This window comes from Paroedura picta, chromosome 16, assembly GCF_049243985.1.
Source record: "Paroedura picta isolate Pp20150507F chromosome 16, Ppicta_v3.0, whole genome shotgun sequence".
Lineage (NCBI taxonomy): Eukaryota > Metazoa > Chordata > Lepidosauria > Squamata > Gekkonidae > Paroedura > Paroedura picta.
Window position 1 is genome coordinate 4,793,136 of NC_135384.1, and position 16,514 is coordinate 4,809,649.

General features: G+C 50.6%; 1 protein-coding gene across 3 annotated transcripts; it reads left to right on the plus strand.

Moving 5' to 3' along the window:
* Positions 1 to 440: 440 nt before the first annotated feature.
* On the plus strand, positions 441 to 15,753 carry LOC143825661 (solute carrier family 12 member 3-like). 3 transcript variants are annotated; one of them, XM_077313861.1, is made up of 27 exons: positions 441 to 638; positions 1,206 to 1,503; positions 1,691 to 1,834; positions 1,993 to 2,068; positions 2,256 to 2,351; positions 2,712 to 2,851; positions 3,365 to 3,475; positions 4,020 to 4,131; positions 4,647 to 4,777; positions 5,962 to 6,046; positions 6,618 to 6,778; positions 7,584 to 7,691; positions 7,966 to 8,089; positions 8,522 to 8,623; positions 8,950 to 9,105; positions 9,642 to 9,741; positions 10,202 to 10,313; positions 10,427 to 10,555; positions 10,945 to 11,051; positions 11,457 to 11,539; positions 11,659 to 11,709; positions 12,570 to 12,674; positions 13,231 to 13,342; positions 13,624 to 13,710; positions 14,040 to 14,175; positions 14,752 to 14,819; positions 15,306 to 15,753. In XM_077313861.1, the coding sequence occupies exons 2-27, from the start codon at positions 1,228 to 1,230 to the stop codon at positions 15,445 to 15,447; spliced, it is 3,054 nt and encodes a 1,017-aa protein (XP_077169976.1). In that variant the 5' UTR covers positions 441 to 638; positions 1,206 to 1,227; the 3' UTR covers positions 15,448 to 15,753. The 3 variants fall into 3 exon arrangements, with proteins under 3 accessions (XP_077169976.1, XP_077169978.1, XP_077169977.1); XM_077313863.1 differs by having other exon boundaries at positions 513 to 537; XM_077313862.1 differs by lacking the exon at positions 441 to 638 and adding an exon at positions 699 to 950.
* The last annotated feature ends 761 nt before the right edge of the window (positions 15,754 to 16,514 follow it).

Here is a 16,514-nt window from a genome sequence, read left to right on the forward strand (position 1 = left end):
GGCAACTCTGACAACCAGGGAAATAGTGTCGGAGTGCAGGACACACCCTGGCACCCCCCTGTCAATCCCCCTTCCTGGGGTGCCACTTTAAAAAAACAATGATGCAGTGTCTCCCCAACCTTCAGTGAGTTCTGTGATCTCATGTTCTGCCAGATCAGCGGAACTGCCAAGATGTCCCAGGGGTGGATTTCCAGACTCCCGCCATGGGCTCTTCCTCCAAACCTTTTGCCCCGCACATTGGACCCTTGGGGTCTTGGCTCTCTAGCCAGGCTTCTGTGCGCAGCCCGGCAAGATCCGTGCTCCATTGTCTTTCCTTAGTTTCCATTGCTGGGTGGAAAGAACTTGGGAGGCGGAAGATAAGCCGAACAAACAGGCCTTAAAGGATGCGTGCCTTTGTGAGGAGGGGTGTTCTTCCGAACCCTGCTGGGCCCTTGGAAAGTTTAGTTGTTTGGAGAAGGAGGAGGTCGAGGGATGGGAGGGACGAGGGCAGCGAGGGGCTGCCAGCCCAGTTCGGAAGAGTTCGGCCCAGAATCACCGGTGGGTGGCCTTTATAAGGCAAAGGGGGGGAATAGAAGTCGGCAGCCAGAACGGAAGTAAGATTCAAAAGGGCTGGTGGAAGAGGCTCTCTGAAGGCACAGGTACTAGGAGCAAGGAAGAACGGCCCATCTACCTGCTCCCCCAGTCTCTGCCTCTATCTGTCCATTTCCCCTCGAAATCTTCCCTCGTCAGATGAGTCCTTTTTTCCCCTTCTCATACCTCTGGGCGGCTGAGTCTATCTCCCTGGTTTAATCTGCTCTGTGCCTGCCTGTTTCTGTCCCCTCCAGCCAAAATATCTTCTGCAGCACTTTCCCTCTCTAACTTTCCCTCTCTGGCAGCTCCCCCAAACCCATTTTCCCTGGTGAGAGGGTCTAACCGCTTTCTTCTAGCTGATAAGCCACCTTGTGCGTTGGGTAGGTTGAACCTGATTATAGTAAATGTATTTTTTTTCTTAATGACGAGCTTAGATTGCATTCCCAGACATATGTTGGTCACGGTTAATTTCTTGGCAACAGAGTGGCAATCGGCACATGCTCAGAGGCACGCGCTCCTGTTGATTCCGGTCCCTGGAAACACCCTCTGTGATCATGACCTGTTGAGGTCTGACTCAGATTCTGTCCTGCACCCTTCCAACGACGCCCCTCTGTGCTTTGTCTCTGCCCTCACAGGTGAGAACCAATCAAGCCAGCCATGGAAACCGGCTCCCCATCTTATAAGACTGTTTTTTCACTGGGCTGGTTCAACGTCCGGAAGTTACAAAGTGGGACTCCCACAGCACAAGTGAATGGGTCCCCCAAACGCCTAGCGGCTCCCGACCAAAGAGAGGACAACGGATCTCTTTCTGCTCCGCCGGATTATGAAGCCACGGTGGACGCCTGCCCCCGATATGAATTCTACGCCCTTTCGGCACCTCCCGGACGTCGGAAGCTTCGGCCAACACTCGACATGCTCAGAAACGGGACACCGGTGAGATGTACACTGAGGATTCTGGGATATGCGAGGCAGTGGGTCTTCCGCTTGGTGGTCATCAGGGACGGAAGGAGAAGCCCTCAGGTGGAACTTGACCCGGTCTGGTTCTGAGGTAGAATGGACAATACTCCCTGAAACCACTACAGCCTAAATCTTGTTGAACTTTTTCTTGCGTCTCATGCAGGGCAAAGGACAAACCTTCCCCGGAAGCCCAGACTCTGGTGATCCCAGCAAGGACTGCGTGGAGAAGGAAGGGGACGATAAGGACCTGGAAGCAGACAAACCCAAATCCGAGCCTATCCGGTTTGGCTGGGTGACGGGGGTCATGGTACAGTCAACGAATGAAATATATCGGGGAGAGGAGGCGGGTGGACAACCCGAACCCCAGAAAGACAAAGACAGAAGACAGAGGGGGGAGATGTGGAATCTATGTCCTTGTGATAGTGTGAATGCTCCTCACTGGTGTCGTCTTCTGTTTCCCAAAAGATCCGGTGCATGCTGAACATTTGGGGTGTGATCCTTTATCTGCGTTTGCCATGGATAACAGCCCAGGCTGGTATAGGTAAGAGATTTTAATGTGAGGATAGTGGGGGGTGAATTAAGGACAACCTCCACTGTTTTGGGGGGGGGGAACTGAGCAACATCTCCCTATACAAGACCGTTGAGTACGTGCCCTAAGCAGCCAACCCTGAGTTGTAGGGCCCACAGGATTCCTAACCTGCCCTCCCCCCCTTCTCCTGTTTCTCTAGGGTTGACCTGGCTGATCATTTTAATGTCTGCCGTGGTGACCAGCATCACCGGCCTGTCCATTTCTGCCATCTCCACCAACGGCAAGGTCAAAGCAGGTAAGCATTGGTCACCTCATAAGAGTGAATCGAATAACTGTTAATTTGAGGTAACCAAGAGTTGTAAATCCTCATGTAGTATATTTTCATTCTAAGGGGAAAAAATCACCTCAGCCATAAATTCACAAGGTCATCTTAGATAACACCCTTATTCCCTCAACCTTTAGCTACAGGATGTGGAGAACAACACCAGCCTCTCTTACAGGACTGTTGAGAAGATATGATAGGGGATTTGAACTCGCATCCCCCTCAAAAAATCTTGTCTCAAACCTTGCTTGGCGAGCAGTGCCTCACCACCCTTATGGCTGGACTCTCCTTGAGGAGGAAATTTCTCACTTGGCTCTCCTGTTTCTGCTGCAGGGGGTACTTATTTCCTCATCTCACGGAGCTTGGGTCCAGAGCTGGGTGGCTCCATCGGTCTTCTCTTCTCCTTTGCCAACGCCGTGGCCGTGGCCATGCACGTGGTGGGCTTTGCCGAAACTGTCAAGGACCTCCTGGTGGTACGTGAAATATAACCAATCCCCTCTCATTGACTCCTTTTTTCTAAATCAGGGTGGAATGTCATATGGGGGTGAACAAAGGGGAAATGGAGCATGTACGTCAATGAAGGAGGGAGGATGTCAGAATTGTAAACTTCTGTGAGCCTTTCAGAGCAGCGCTATATAAGTCAAAATACAAACAAACAAATAAATAAATGGTGCAGAGTGAGTGGAACCAGCTCTTCCTCTTCTTCTTCAAAATATAAGCCCTCTAGGGCAGGGGTAGTCAACCTGTGGTCCTCCAGATGTTCATGGACTACAATTCTCATGAGCCCCTGCCAGCGTTTGCTGGCAGGGGCTCATGGGAATTGTAGTCCATGAACATCTGGAGGACCATAGGTTGACGACCCCTCCACGAACATCTGGAGGACCACAGGTTGACTACCCCTGCTCTAGGGGAAAAAGATGTCGGGATTCAGGGCTACCTTTTGGGCTTTTTCTGACTAACACTTGCCTTCGTCATCCTCTCAACAGGAGTTCGATGCAGTGATGTCTGACCCAATGAACGACATACGCATCGTAGGTGTGATCACCATCACCGTCCTGTTTGCCATCGCCCTCGCTGGCATGGAATGGGAAGCGAAGGTAATTGACGGGGGAAGTGATGCAGGGATTTGTAGGTTGCATAAAGTCTGCTCTGAGCTTAGCGGTCAGGGCCAAGTTATGGGGAGCCAGGTGTCACTACTGGACCACGGACGTTTTAGATGGGAACACGGGTTTATCAATATTTTGAATAAGTGAAATTCTAAAAATATGTGCATCCGTTTTTCACTTTAAGATGGAAGACACTGAAAGCAGCAAAGGCTCCGTTGAAGGGAAAGGGGGAGGGACCAGCCTTCGTGAGCCCCTAAACCACCGCTAGTCTCTTTGAGAGCAGCGGTATATAAGTCCAAAAAAAATAAAATAATATAATAAAAATAAATGTGTAGCGATTCCTGGAAAATTAGATTTTGGGCAGGGGGCTTTTTATCATCATTCATCTCCAAGAGGAGAAACAGGACCTGTGGGTTATCAGATAAGAAATAGTCTTCCAGCTGGGCGAAGGAAAATGTTGCCAGGAACTGTGGCTCTGTGGTGGGTTTTCTGTTTCTCCTCTTTCCCAATTCTTGTTCATTTCTTCTCTCCCCAGGCTCAAATCGTCTTCTTTTTTGTCATCCTCTTGTCCTTCATCAGCTACTTCATTGGGACCATCCTTCCAGCCTCCGAAGAGCAGCAGTCTAAGGGATATTTCAGCTATAAAAGTATGCTTTATAAAAATATATCTCCAGTCAGCATTGCTCTCTCCCAGACAAAATTAAAACAAAACAATCTGCTTGGCCTGGTACCTTGCGATCCATTGAGAATTTGATCTGAGCGGGAAGCAGGATGAACCACCTAAAGTGGATTTTTGGTTGGAGCATAGGAGAAATCTTGTCGTCATATGGATACTGACTGCAAGAGTTCTCCTATGATTCACTTGGTTGGCTAGGAGCATCGGCCTATAAATCTAACTGATAAATAATTTGGCAAATAGCCACCAGAAGAATCCACTGACTCTTGAGGATATATTTTTTTTAGAATTTGTGGAAAGATAATGCTAATATTTCGTAGTGGTTGGATTTTAACGAACAATGATCAGCGATCCAGAACGTGATCGAGGATGAGTCATTAATTTAGCTTGGGTCGTTGTTGGGGTAGGATTTACTGTTGACTTGTAGTCACAGAAAGGCCTTGTTTAGCTCAACTGCTTGACATTTCTCCCCTCCTCTTCCCAAAGCTGAGATCTTCTTGCAGAACATGGTGCCTGACTGGCGGGGAGAGGACGGCAGCTTCTTCAGCATGTTCTCCATCTTCTTCCCTTCTGCTACTGGTATTCTGGCCGGTGCCAATATCTCCGGAGACCTCAAGGTATAGAGATTGCAGCACCATAGATCTAATAGCCAAGCCTTCCTTCTCATGTGGATCAAAACATCCACCACCTGGGGCTATGATAGATAGATGGGGGATGAAGCTTGGGAAAGGCGAGGTTTTGGGAGAACAGAGACCTTGGTAGCATGCCCAGAAGAACCAAAATATCATATGGGCCTCCCCTACCGGGACTGGGTACTCCTATTGTCAGAGTAGTTCAGCAGTGGAATGGGCTGCCTAAGGAGGCGGTGTCCATCCTCAAACAGCAGCTGGACAGCTCCTCGTGGATGCTTTAGGCTGATGCTGCATTGAGCAGAGGGTTGGACCGGATGGCCTGGATGGCCCCTTCCTCCAGCTCTATGATTCTACTGGTATTAAGTAACACTGCAGTGTAAAGCTTCTATCGGTTCCTAATGTATTTTAATGTTTTAATTGGAATTTATTATATTAAGATTGGTTTTATTATATTGCTGTAAGCTGCTCCAAGATGCCTAGTGCAAGAAGGGCAGCCTATAAATACAAATATACATACAAATCGGGAGGGGAGGGGAGGGGAGGGGAGGGAAGGAAGGAAGGAAGGAAGGAAGGAAGGAAGGAAGGAAGGAAGGAAGGAGGTATTTGAAAGGTTGTCACTTGGAGGAGGGCAGGATGCTGTTTCTGCTGGCTGCAGAGGAGAGGACACACAGTAATGGGTTTAAACTTCAAGTACAACGATATAGGCTAGATATCAGGAAAAAGTTTTTCACAGTCAGAGTAGTTCAGCAGTGGAATAGGCTGCCTAAGGAGGTGGTGAGCTCCCCCTCACTGGCAGTCTTCAAGCAAAGGTTGGATACGCACTTTTCTTGGATGCTTTAGGATGCTTAGGGCTAATCCTGCGTTGAGCAGGGGGTTGGACTAGATGGCCTGTGTGGCCCCTTCCAACTCTATGATTCTATGATTCTATGAAGGAAGGAAGGACAGGATGGCAAGGCGGGAAGGGGGCAGGACAGAGAGGAATAAAACAGGGAAGATGAACAGACAGGAACTCGAATGGCAGGCAGAAGGGAAGGGGAGAGCTGAACAACCACTGGGCTCAGCCTCCTTGACTCCCTTTTCCCCTATGGCATGGCTGTTACTGGACCTTGATTATTTTGGGGCTCAGAAAAATCTCACAATAATCCCTCTTGTTTTTTTCCCTGTGGCAGGACCCTGCAGTGGCCATCCCTCAAGGCACGCTCATGGCTATCTTCTTGACCACTGTGACCTACCTGGCTATCACTGCCACCATAGGTAAAGGCCCCAGCTCTCCTCTGTCACATACTCAGCCATCAGGAGGACGAGGAGGAGGAGAATGGCTAGGAAGGAGCCCGGCCTCCAGGCAGAAGAAGAGGGCCACGCATCACTTCCCTCTGTGAACAGTTATGGGTCTAGCCATTGTTAGATGGTGCTGACTGCTGGCATAGTTTAAATATGCAAAGGAGGTGTACAGCACCGACTGCTTTAAAAAAAGTAGCTTTACTGAGAAGGGAAACAAAGATGTAAAGAGAGAAGATAGAGTTAGTTGGGACAGTCTAACTGCTGTTCTGGAGGCAAGCAGGAAAGAAGTGTTCTCAAAGGAGCAAGAAGTCTCCCATTATTGAAAAAGATCAGCACATTCTTAATCTGAACATGCTAAAGACACATCTTCCCTGACTCCCCCGGAAGGATATTCTTCAGACGCTCTTGAATCATATCCGCTACAGATCTCACACCTTCCAGCACAGAAGAGGGAATGGGTGGGGGTGGGTGCCATCCGTGAGCCCAGCGGAACACAGATGCTGGTTGCAGAAAACGGGAAAGATCCACTCTCTTCTTTTGCCAGGCGGTTGTGTGATCCGTGACGCCAGCGGAAGCCTGAATGACACCCTGGTGTCCGCCAACTTCACGGAGAGTTGTGTTGGCCTCGGCTGCAATTACGGCTGGAACTTCACAGAATGTGCCTTGGAGGGGACCTGCAAATACGGGCTGGGCAATGACTATCAGGTAGGTCTCCCTTGGCCTCGGTTATGGGCAGATTTAGGGGGAATTCCTCGCCGCGAAAGATTTCGCAGCTACCGTCGTAACGAACCGGATTCGCTTTATCATGTTATCTTGTGTTGTACTCATTACGATCAACATTGCCGACCTCCGATTCTGCCTGTGTTACCTTCTGCCAATGCACCAGTGGACAAGGGGATCGGTCTTCTGCTGGCCGATAAGTCTAAGGAAATTCTTTCTCTACGGTCATGTCACTTAGACCTAAAAGATAACGGTTTCTAGATAGCCTTCTTGTCCTCAGGCCTGTATTTATATCCTTGTCCCTGCCCTGACTGTAAAATAGAATAATAGAATCATAGAGTTGGAAGGGGCCATACAGGCCATCTAGTCCAACCCCCCCTGCTCAACGCAGGATCATAGAATCATAGAATCATAGAGTTGGAAGGGGCCACACAGGCCATCTAGTCCAACCCCCCCTGCTCAACGCAGGATCATAGAATCATAGAATCATAGAGTTGGAAGGGGCCACACAGGCCATCTAGTCCAACCCCCTGCTCAACGCAGGATCAGCCCAAAGCCTCCTAAAGCATCCAAGAAAAGTGTGTCTCCAATGTTCTGCCATGAAGGTTGCTTGTTGCAAGGTTTATTGCTCTTTAAAGGTTTGTACGGAACAAAAGACTACCAAGTCGAAGGGGAAACGCAGTGGGATTCGATCCCCCAAACGCCCGGGGCTCAGTCTGTGGGTCTTGTGGATGTACCACGCTGGGGCTCCTTGCATGAAAAGAACAATCTCCCTGCCTCTGTTTCCTAGACCATGAGCATGGTTTCGGCCTTCAGCCCCCTGATCACGGCTGGGATTTTCGCCGCCACCCTGTCTTCTGCCTTGGCTTGCTTTGTCTCCGCCCCCAAAGTCTTCCAGGTGAGTTCGAAAGAGGACATGAAAGATAAGGATGCTACTCTAATTGGGTTAGAGCAGGGGTCCGGAAGCCCACAGTGGTAATTCCAGCAGAGCTCCAGTCACCCTCCTGGAGGTTAGCAACCTTCCATGGAGGAGATTGTGCCATTCCAAACTGGCCTGCAACCACTTAGGTCTACAAGGGCGTTTGGAAATAGCTTGGTGGGTAGGGCCCGAGTGTCCCCTTCTTCTCGTCTCCCATGGTCTCTTGCTCATCCTCTGCCGTTCCCCCGGACAGTGCCTCTGCCAGGACAACCTCTATCCCTTCATCGGCTTCTTCGCCAAGGGATACGGGAGGAACAAAGAGCCCCTCCGGGCCTATGGCTTGACCTACATCCTGGCTATTGCCTTCATCCTTATCGGTAAGTGAGACCTCCCCTGCCCCCTTGGAGAGCCAGTTCGGTGTTGTGGTTAAGAGCAGCAGACTCTAATCAGGAGAGCCAGGTTCGATCCCCCGCTCCTCCTCCACAGGCAGCCAACTGGGAGGCCTTCACCCAGTCATAGTTCTTGCACGGGAGCTCTCTCAGAGCTCTCTTAGCCCCACCGACCTCTCCGGTGTCTGTTGCGGGGAGAGGAAGGGAAAGGTGTTTATAAGCCGATTTGGGACTCCTTTGGGTAGTGAAACATGGGGGGGGGAATAAAACACCAGCTCTTCTCTCAGTCAAGGAGGGACCTCAATGGAGTGTAATGCTATGCAGTCTACCCTCCAAGCAGCCATTTTCTCCAGGGGACATTTATTCTGTCTTCATAAATGGGTGATAGTCCCGCTGACCATTTCTGCTTCCCCCCTGCAGCCGAGCTCAACACCATAGCCCCCATCATCTCCAACTTCTTCCTCTGCTCCTACGCCCTCATCAACTTCAGCTGCTTCCACGCCACCATCACCAACTCCCCAGGTAAGGCGGGTAGGAGAAGCGGGGATGGAGGGACCACACCCACTTTCAGGTTGTGTCCGGATTGGAGAAGCTGTGCAGGGCAGCTGGCCAATCAGAAAGAGCCGGTTGCTGGCGCCCTTTGGGAGGGTCGGAAGGTGCAGGGCCGGTTCTCCACCATGGTACCCCTAGGGTGCTGCGGTGAGGGATGATGGACTTCATCAGGAAACCTGCTGGACCAGGGGAATGAGTCACTGTGGAAGGCCTGTGACAATATGAGCAATAAATCAGGGCTCTATCTTGTGACCTCCGTTGGGGACCTCCGTTGACGCTCCCTTGGCTCCCCCTAGGCTGGAGGCCCTCCTTCCGCTACTTCAGCAAGTGGACCGCCCTCTTCGGGTCCATCATCTCGGTGGTCATCATGTTTCTGCTGATGTGGTGGGCGGCCCTCATTGTGGTCGGGGTCATCGTCGTGAGCTTGGCGTACGTCACCTACAAGAAACCCGGTGAGCCCTCTGGGTTTTAATGTGTAAAACGGAGTGCGTGTGTGTCTGTATGTGTGTGTGTTTGTGTGTGTGCTGACGGTGGGTGGAGGCAAGGGGAGGGGTTGGTGGGGGAGTTGAGTTTGCTTAGGATCAACACCCCCTGCAATCCAGAAGCTCGGCTTAGTCCTTCCTGTGGCTTCTCCTGACTGGAGGTCTTCATGTAGGGGCTGAAGAGCCATCCGTCAAGGATGCTGACCGATTCCCACCGGTCAAGCACGCTGTGTCACTGGATGTCCGTGGACTCCAATTACCATGAGCCTCTGTCTGCATGCTAGCAGGGGCTCATGGTATTTGTAGTCCATGGATATCTGGAGAGCCACGGTTTGGCCATCCAAGATCCTTTCCAACTCACCAATCCTGCCAAAGCTGGTCCTTCAACCAGGTATCTTCCAAGAGACACTGAGAAATGATTTGATTCTCCCACTGAAAAGGAGGCAGGTGATGTGGACTGAGCCATTCCTGATTTTGTTTTTTCTCCCCCGTCTCCTCCCCAACAGAGGCAAATTGGGGCTCCTCGGTGCAGGCTGGCACCTACAACATGGCCCTGTCCAACGCCGTCAGCCTGGTCAACGTAGAAGATCATGTCAAGAATTTCCGGTGAGGCCAATATTGTGGAGGGGCAGAACACAGGTGTCCTTAGAGGGCCAAGGTATAGATCACCCTGGCCTGGATGGCCAAGGCTACCGATCTTCTCAGATCTTGCAAGCTAAGCAGGAAGGGAAGGTGATTATAAGTTACCTTGAGACTCCTTCGGGCAGGGTATAAAAGCCAAGTCTTGTTCCCATGGGCCAACAGCCCGATTCAGTAGGAGGCAGCTTTCATGTGTGTTTGGATAGCCAAGAAGGGCTCCTTGGAAGCTCTGGGCAATTAAGTGAGGAATAGGATGAGGAAAAAATGAAATTCACCCTCTCCCCTGTAAAGCTGCAGCCCAGAAGAGGTATTCTGGAGGCTATCTGAGGTCCCTGAAGAGATTTCTTAGAAGGGCAGCTGTAGAAGAAGATTCAGGGCCCATGGACATTCGAACCAGCCCAGAAATAATAGCCTTTCCCTTCCACAGGCCGCAATGTATGGTCCTCTCTGGCCCACCCAACTTCCGGCCAGCCCTGGTGGACTTTGTTGGCGCCTTCACCAAGGGTGTGAGCCTCATGGTCTGTGGGAATGTCCTTGAGGTGAGCAGACCTGGATCCACTCTCCATGGGGTTGGTGGGAAAGCCAAGGAGGAGGGACCTGAGGGATGAGGTGGAGCTGCCACATTCACACGCACATCTTTCCCCACCTGCAGGTGCAAGGCGCTGTGTCCACCCAGGATTACGACGAACAGGTCCAGTGGATGAGGACACGGAAGGTCTGCTCCTTCTACTCCTGCATCACAACGTCTGACTTGAGGACGGGGGCCAAGAACCTCATGCAGGTTGGTTTTCTTTAAGAGGTTAAGTGCAAGAGCTTAAGAAGAATATATAATCTTTTGCAACTGATTCTTGGGCTGATATACACATAGGTTTGCCAACCTCCAGGTGGCAGCTGGAGATGTCCCGTGACAATGGGTCTCCAGGTGCCTGAGATCAGATCATGGCTGCTTCAGAAAGTGGCCTCTGGGGCATTATTACCCCAGTGAAGTCCCTCTCCTCGCAAAACCCCTCAGGTTCCACCCCAAAAATCTCCAGGTCTTTCCCAACCCAGAGCTGGCAAGCCTAGTGCTGCCAGTTCAGGGGGATCTCTCTGGACCGGACCTTACCCACTCCTCCCAGACTGAAATTTTCCTCCCTGGGGCCATGAACTCACTGCACCTTCTCCCCGCAGGTTTCAGGCCTGGGCCGTCTCAAGCCCAACACCGTGGTCCTTGGTTACAAGCAGAACTGGCAGACGGACAGTCCTCACTGCCTGGAGAGTTACGTGGGCATCATACAGTAAGAGCTCCAGGGATCATCCAGCCTGCAGTTGGAACCCCACCCCACTCTCCCCCCACCCAGCCCTGCCTCACTGGGTTGCTTTGGGGATGACGGGACGGGAGAGGGAGCCATGCAGTCCCCCCCCCCAGCCCTTTATGGAAAGGTCTGGGTTCGAGGGATAGAACCAAAGGGCCAGAGAGGCTGGGATGTTAGAGGAGAATCGACCGAAAGGAGAAGGGAGGCGGGCTCCACACAACTGGATGAAACTCAGGAGCAATTTGGCAAAAAAACAAAACACCATATTGATTCTGTGGATATGTTACGACTTGCTCCAAGAGCATGTTTGGGATGCAGGGAACTTCAGCGCCTGATTTGTTAGGATAGATCTTAAATCTTTCGTGCTCTCCTTCCTTCCCCGTGCAGTGACGCTTTTGACATCAGCGCCGGCGTTTGCGTGCTCCGGATGCACGACGGACTGGATGTCTCACGGACGGTGAAGACCCACGGTGGGTGGTGCCCCGGAAAGGGCCGATTAGGGCCTCTCCTGGAAACTATTTGGGGTGGCTCAAAAAATGGAAAGGGTCTTCTCATTTAGCGAACCCTCCCGGGCTCTCTTCCTCCGCAGTGAACCTGGCCTTTGAGGATCCAGAAGCAACTCTGAGCTTTGACAACCAACGTGAGTTGGGAACAGCTGGGGCGTTTCTGGGATAGGGAGGGTGGGGTGGGTGGAAGGAAGGAAGGGGGAAAAAGCTCTCCTGGGGCCCTCCTAGATGGCCTTCCAGGCTGCGTGGGAGTCATGCGAGCCAGCCTTCAGACATATCGGAACCTAAAGAAGGAACGAAAGAGGCTAGTCGGGGTGTGCAATGATGACATTAGACTGGCCATGATGGACAGCAGAGAAAAGCAGGGGGTTGGACTAGATGGCCTGTATGGCCCCTTCCAACTCTGTGATTCTATGATTCTATGGTTCTATGAAAATGATACTCCGAAGTCCGTTTCAATGGGAAATTGCATTTTTAAGTTTAGTGGTGCAGGATTGTTACTGGGTGTATAAGTGGACTTGGAAGATGCATCCCCTCTGAATTTGCTGTCTCCTGCGATCGTACAAAAAGGAATCCCCCGGATTTGGAAACTCTTTTTGGCATCTTTCTTTGACTGCTGAGTGTATCTTTCAGTAACAACAGAAGGGTACCCGGTGCAGTGGTTACACAAAAAGAGAATCCTGTGTACAACCAGAGTTGATGGATTAAACTATAAAATAAAGTTTATGTATGACTTATAGAAAGGTGGCATCCACCCACTGCTCAGTGCAGGATCAGCCTCAAGCATCCAGGATAAGGATCTGTCCAGCCGCTGCTTGAAGGCTGCCAGTGATGGGTTGTTTACAACCTCTTTAGGCAGTCAATTCCACTGCTGAAGTACTCTGAGTGTGAAATTTTTGGGGGAAAGCTTGGAAAATGAGGACAGCCAGATATAGGTTGGTGGGGCGTGACTGGGAGTCCTGGCTAATGCTCCTTATTGGCTCCTCCCACCCAGGTGAGGCATTCAGGGTAGTCGGTGCTGACAAGTGCCTGGAGACGGTGTTCCAGGGGAAGCAGAAGAAAAAGAACATAGACATTTACTGGCTGTTCGATGATGGTGGTATGTGCCTTTCCTTCCTCGCTGGGTTGGCGCCCTCTAGTGTTGGGGAGGAGGCCAAGGATCCTGTTTTTTCTTTTCATCCTTGAAGAAAAATTGTAATCAGCCCCTCACCATGACACACATCTGGTGTATGTGTTCCGGAAGCCATAAATGTAACGCAGGACCACAACCCAGATAGGGAGACTCCTGCCCCTTGCATGTCTAGAGCACATACCTGGTGTTGGTCACCTGCTGCAGGTCAAGAAATTCCTAGAGATTTGGGATTGCAGCCTGGAGAGGGTGGGATTTTGTGGAAGGGAAGGGGCCTGAGTGGGCATAACACCACACTCTCTACAGCAGCTTTTTCCTCCGGGGGGACTGATCTTTTTGCCTGGAGCTCAGTTGTAATTCCAGGAGAGCTCCAGACCCCACCTGGAGGCTGGCAACCATTCAGAATGGCAGTGATCAGACTGTTGTGATTGCTCGGTCAGCATCTCACCAAATGAGGAAAACATCCAGAGCACCATTCTGGCCAACGCTTGACTTCTCTCACAGTTTTCTTTCCTTATCCCCGCAGGGCTGACCCTCCTCATCCCCTACCTCCTCACCCGCCGAAAACGCTGGAGCCGTTGCAAAGTCCGCGTCTTCATAAGTGGGCAGATCTCCAATGCTGAGCAGCAAAAAGAAGAGTAAGAATCCTGTCTTTTTGCAGGCCATGGTATCCATCCAGCTCTCCTCTAGTGCCACATTTCAAGGGAACCCACTTTCTTCCTGTCAGCTTTCTTGTCTCATTTTCACCCCCAGACATAGCAATGGGGAATACCATGGCATGAACTAACTTGGGTCTTGGTCACCAGTGACCCATCCTTCCACTTCAGAATCTGTTTTGGCTCGTAATCAAAGGAAAAAAAACTTTGTGGTTCATTCTCTCTCTCTTTTTCTCCCCCCACCTCACTTCCGACCTCCTCAGGATCCAGTTTTTGCTGAACAAGTTCCGCCTGGGCTTCAACGAGGTCGTGGTGCTGCCGGACATCGAGTGGATACCGGAGGAGACAAGGTGAAAACCTAGCCCCCACCCCCACCCCGTTTCAGTTCCATGATTATCCACAATCCTAGATTATTCATCCAGAAGAGACACCTCTTCTTCATAATTTGCAGTTTCCCCCCACCCCCAGTACAACTCCAGCACAGAGCCAGGCAGACTCCAGTCCATGAGCCAGGCAGTCTATAACAATAAGAACATGCAGTTAAACAATTTAAAAAAAAACACCACCCAAAATGATACGAATCTCAACCTCATCAAAGTTTAAGTTCAGGTTTCATTACAATAAAATTTCTGGTTGGTCCCTCAACCCAAATCCCATGGCCTTTTTTCTTCTGTGGCAGCGTCAAAGAGTTCGAGGACCTCATCGCCCCCTTCCGCTTCAATGAAGGCCAGCAAGACCAGGAAGCCGTGGAAGAGATGAGAAAGGAGGCTCCCTGGAAGGTCACTGATGAAGACCTCCGAGTCTACAAGAAAAAGGTGACGTGATGCCAGGTTCCACTTGGAGTGGAGTGGAAACGCAGGGGCCGGGAGCAGGAGGAGGGCTACAGAGTTGTTGCAGGTCTTGATGCAGTTTATTGTGGGGAAGGGCCACGGCTTAATGGACAAGGTCCCAGGTTCAATCCCCAGCATCTCCAGGTAAGGATCTGGCAGGAGGTGATGTGAAAGACACCTGCCCAAGAGCTGCTACCAGTCTGAGAGAACAGCGCGGTGTAGCGTATCAGCCATTTCGAAAACCAGTTTTTATGAGAGCATGGTACAGTGGTTAAAAGTGGCAGCTTCTAATCTGATGAGCTGGGTTTGCTTTCCTGCTCCTCCGCATGCAGCCAGCTGGGTGACCTTGGGCTAGTCGCAGTCCTGTTAGAAGCTGTTCTCCCAGAGCAGTTTCTCTAAGAGCTCTCTGAGGGTGTCTGTTGTGGGGAGAGGAAGGGGATGGTAAGCTCCTGTGAGACTCCTTAGAGGAGTGGAAAGCAGGGCAGAAGAGGGCAGAAAAGCAGGGCAAGGAACGGGAGGGCCTGAAAACCCCATTAACCCCCAGCTCTCCTTGTCTTCCAGACCGAACAGCACATCCGCCTTCACGAGATCCTTCAGGAACATTCGCGCAATGCTGCCCTGATTGTCATGTAAGTTGCCCCCATCTGGCTTGAGTGGTTAACATCTGGATGACTGGGCAGCCCCCCCCCCCAAAAAAAAACTACTTCTCTAATGACCTCAGTTCCACACACAAACGGAGGCAGCCATTCCTACCTGCAAATTAAGGAGCTCCTTTTGGGGGGGAAACTGGGCCTTTTCAGTGGCAGCCCCAATATTATGGAACAACTTCCCCTCTTTTGCCCTTTAGGAGGTGGATGAAGACAGTTTTATTTAGGATCGTATTCGGTAAAATTAGTAGCATTCCTAAGTTGTGATTTTTTAAAAAAATTGGTTCCTTATTCATTTGATGTGTTTTATTTATCATGTAAGTTCCTCGGAGTTCTGTAAGGATGAAAAGGTAGCTAACTAAAGATTTTAAATTGAATTTAAAAGGCAGGAGGAAAGATTACCGAGGGGACCCCCCTGTTTGTTCAGTCTGTGTTATATGCAACTTATCCCCCCCTCCTTTCTCCCAGGAGCCTGCCTGTCATCCAAAAAGGGGCCTGCCCGAGCACGCTCTACATGGCTTGGCTGGAGACAGTCTCCAAGAACCTGCCCCCACCAGTCGCTTTCATCCGGGGCAACCAGCAGGATGTACTGACGCTTTACTGCCAGTAGAGGGTAGCACCATTTCAAAAGATCCACGCATGGATGAGGAGGACACATGGTTGTGAAAATACATGGAAAACAACCAACAGGGATTCCGCTGCACATGCAAACAAGGGAACAGCTTGTATTTCAGGCCTGTGAAAAGCAGGGAAGGGACACCTGCTACGAAATGGTGCTTTCGAGACCGCTGCTCCGGTTTTCCCCTGGATTTTACCCAGCGGATTATTTTTCTACCATACCAGCTTCCTTGGGTTCCGTCCCTAAGTAAGGGGCTTTCTGTAAATAGGGAAATAAATTTTGAATACTGTTGTTTAACCACAGGGGTGCAGCTCTTCATTTAAACGCTCTGCCTCTCCCGTGTGCTACTTCCACTGCTGGTTTCTTGTGTGCTGAACTCGGAAGAAGCTATCTGCTGAAGCTGAATAAACTGCAGGGCCCGTTAGATGCCGTCTTTGAGTGGTTCTGTCCTACAAGGAAGAAGGAGAGACCTCTTGCAATACCAGGGAGGGGAGGAGGGCAAAGATATCCTTGAATCGGGTGAAGAGAGTTTATGTATTGCTCCCCATCTTGCAAAGCAAGATCAGGGACAGAGTGGCGGAGAGGAACTTTATGGGCTTCTCCTTCACTCCCTGTTTGCCTTTGGAAAATAAGACAGAGGTCCCACCCTAGATTTTTCTTCACGTCCACACCGCTAGGGGTGTGCAAAAAATAAAAATTGGGGGTGGGGGTGGGATTTTGAGCCTGTTGGTCCCGATTTCTGAAGAACCCTGGATCCGAACACCACACTAGTATTCGGATCCTGGAATTTTTATAAATCCCCAATTTTTTCGGGTCCAGTAGATGAGAGAAGAAATGAAAATTGAGTTAACTAGGCTCTGTGTGCAGCAGGGAGATCTCGTTGCCGCACACAGACCTAAGAGGATCGGCCAGGGCTTATCAATACAGTTAAATATTCCCAAACAAAAGCCAAAAAATTCGGCTTTTATTCGAGCTCAACTATGCCAGGGGAGGTCAGATCAGAGAATCCGTAGTCAGCTTAAATAATACTTGAAAAACACCAGTAAGGTATTTTCCAG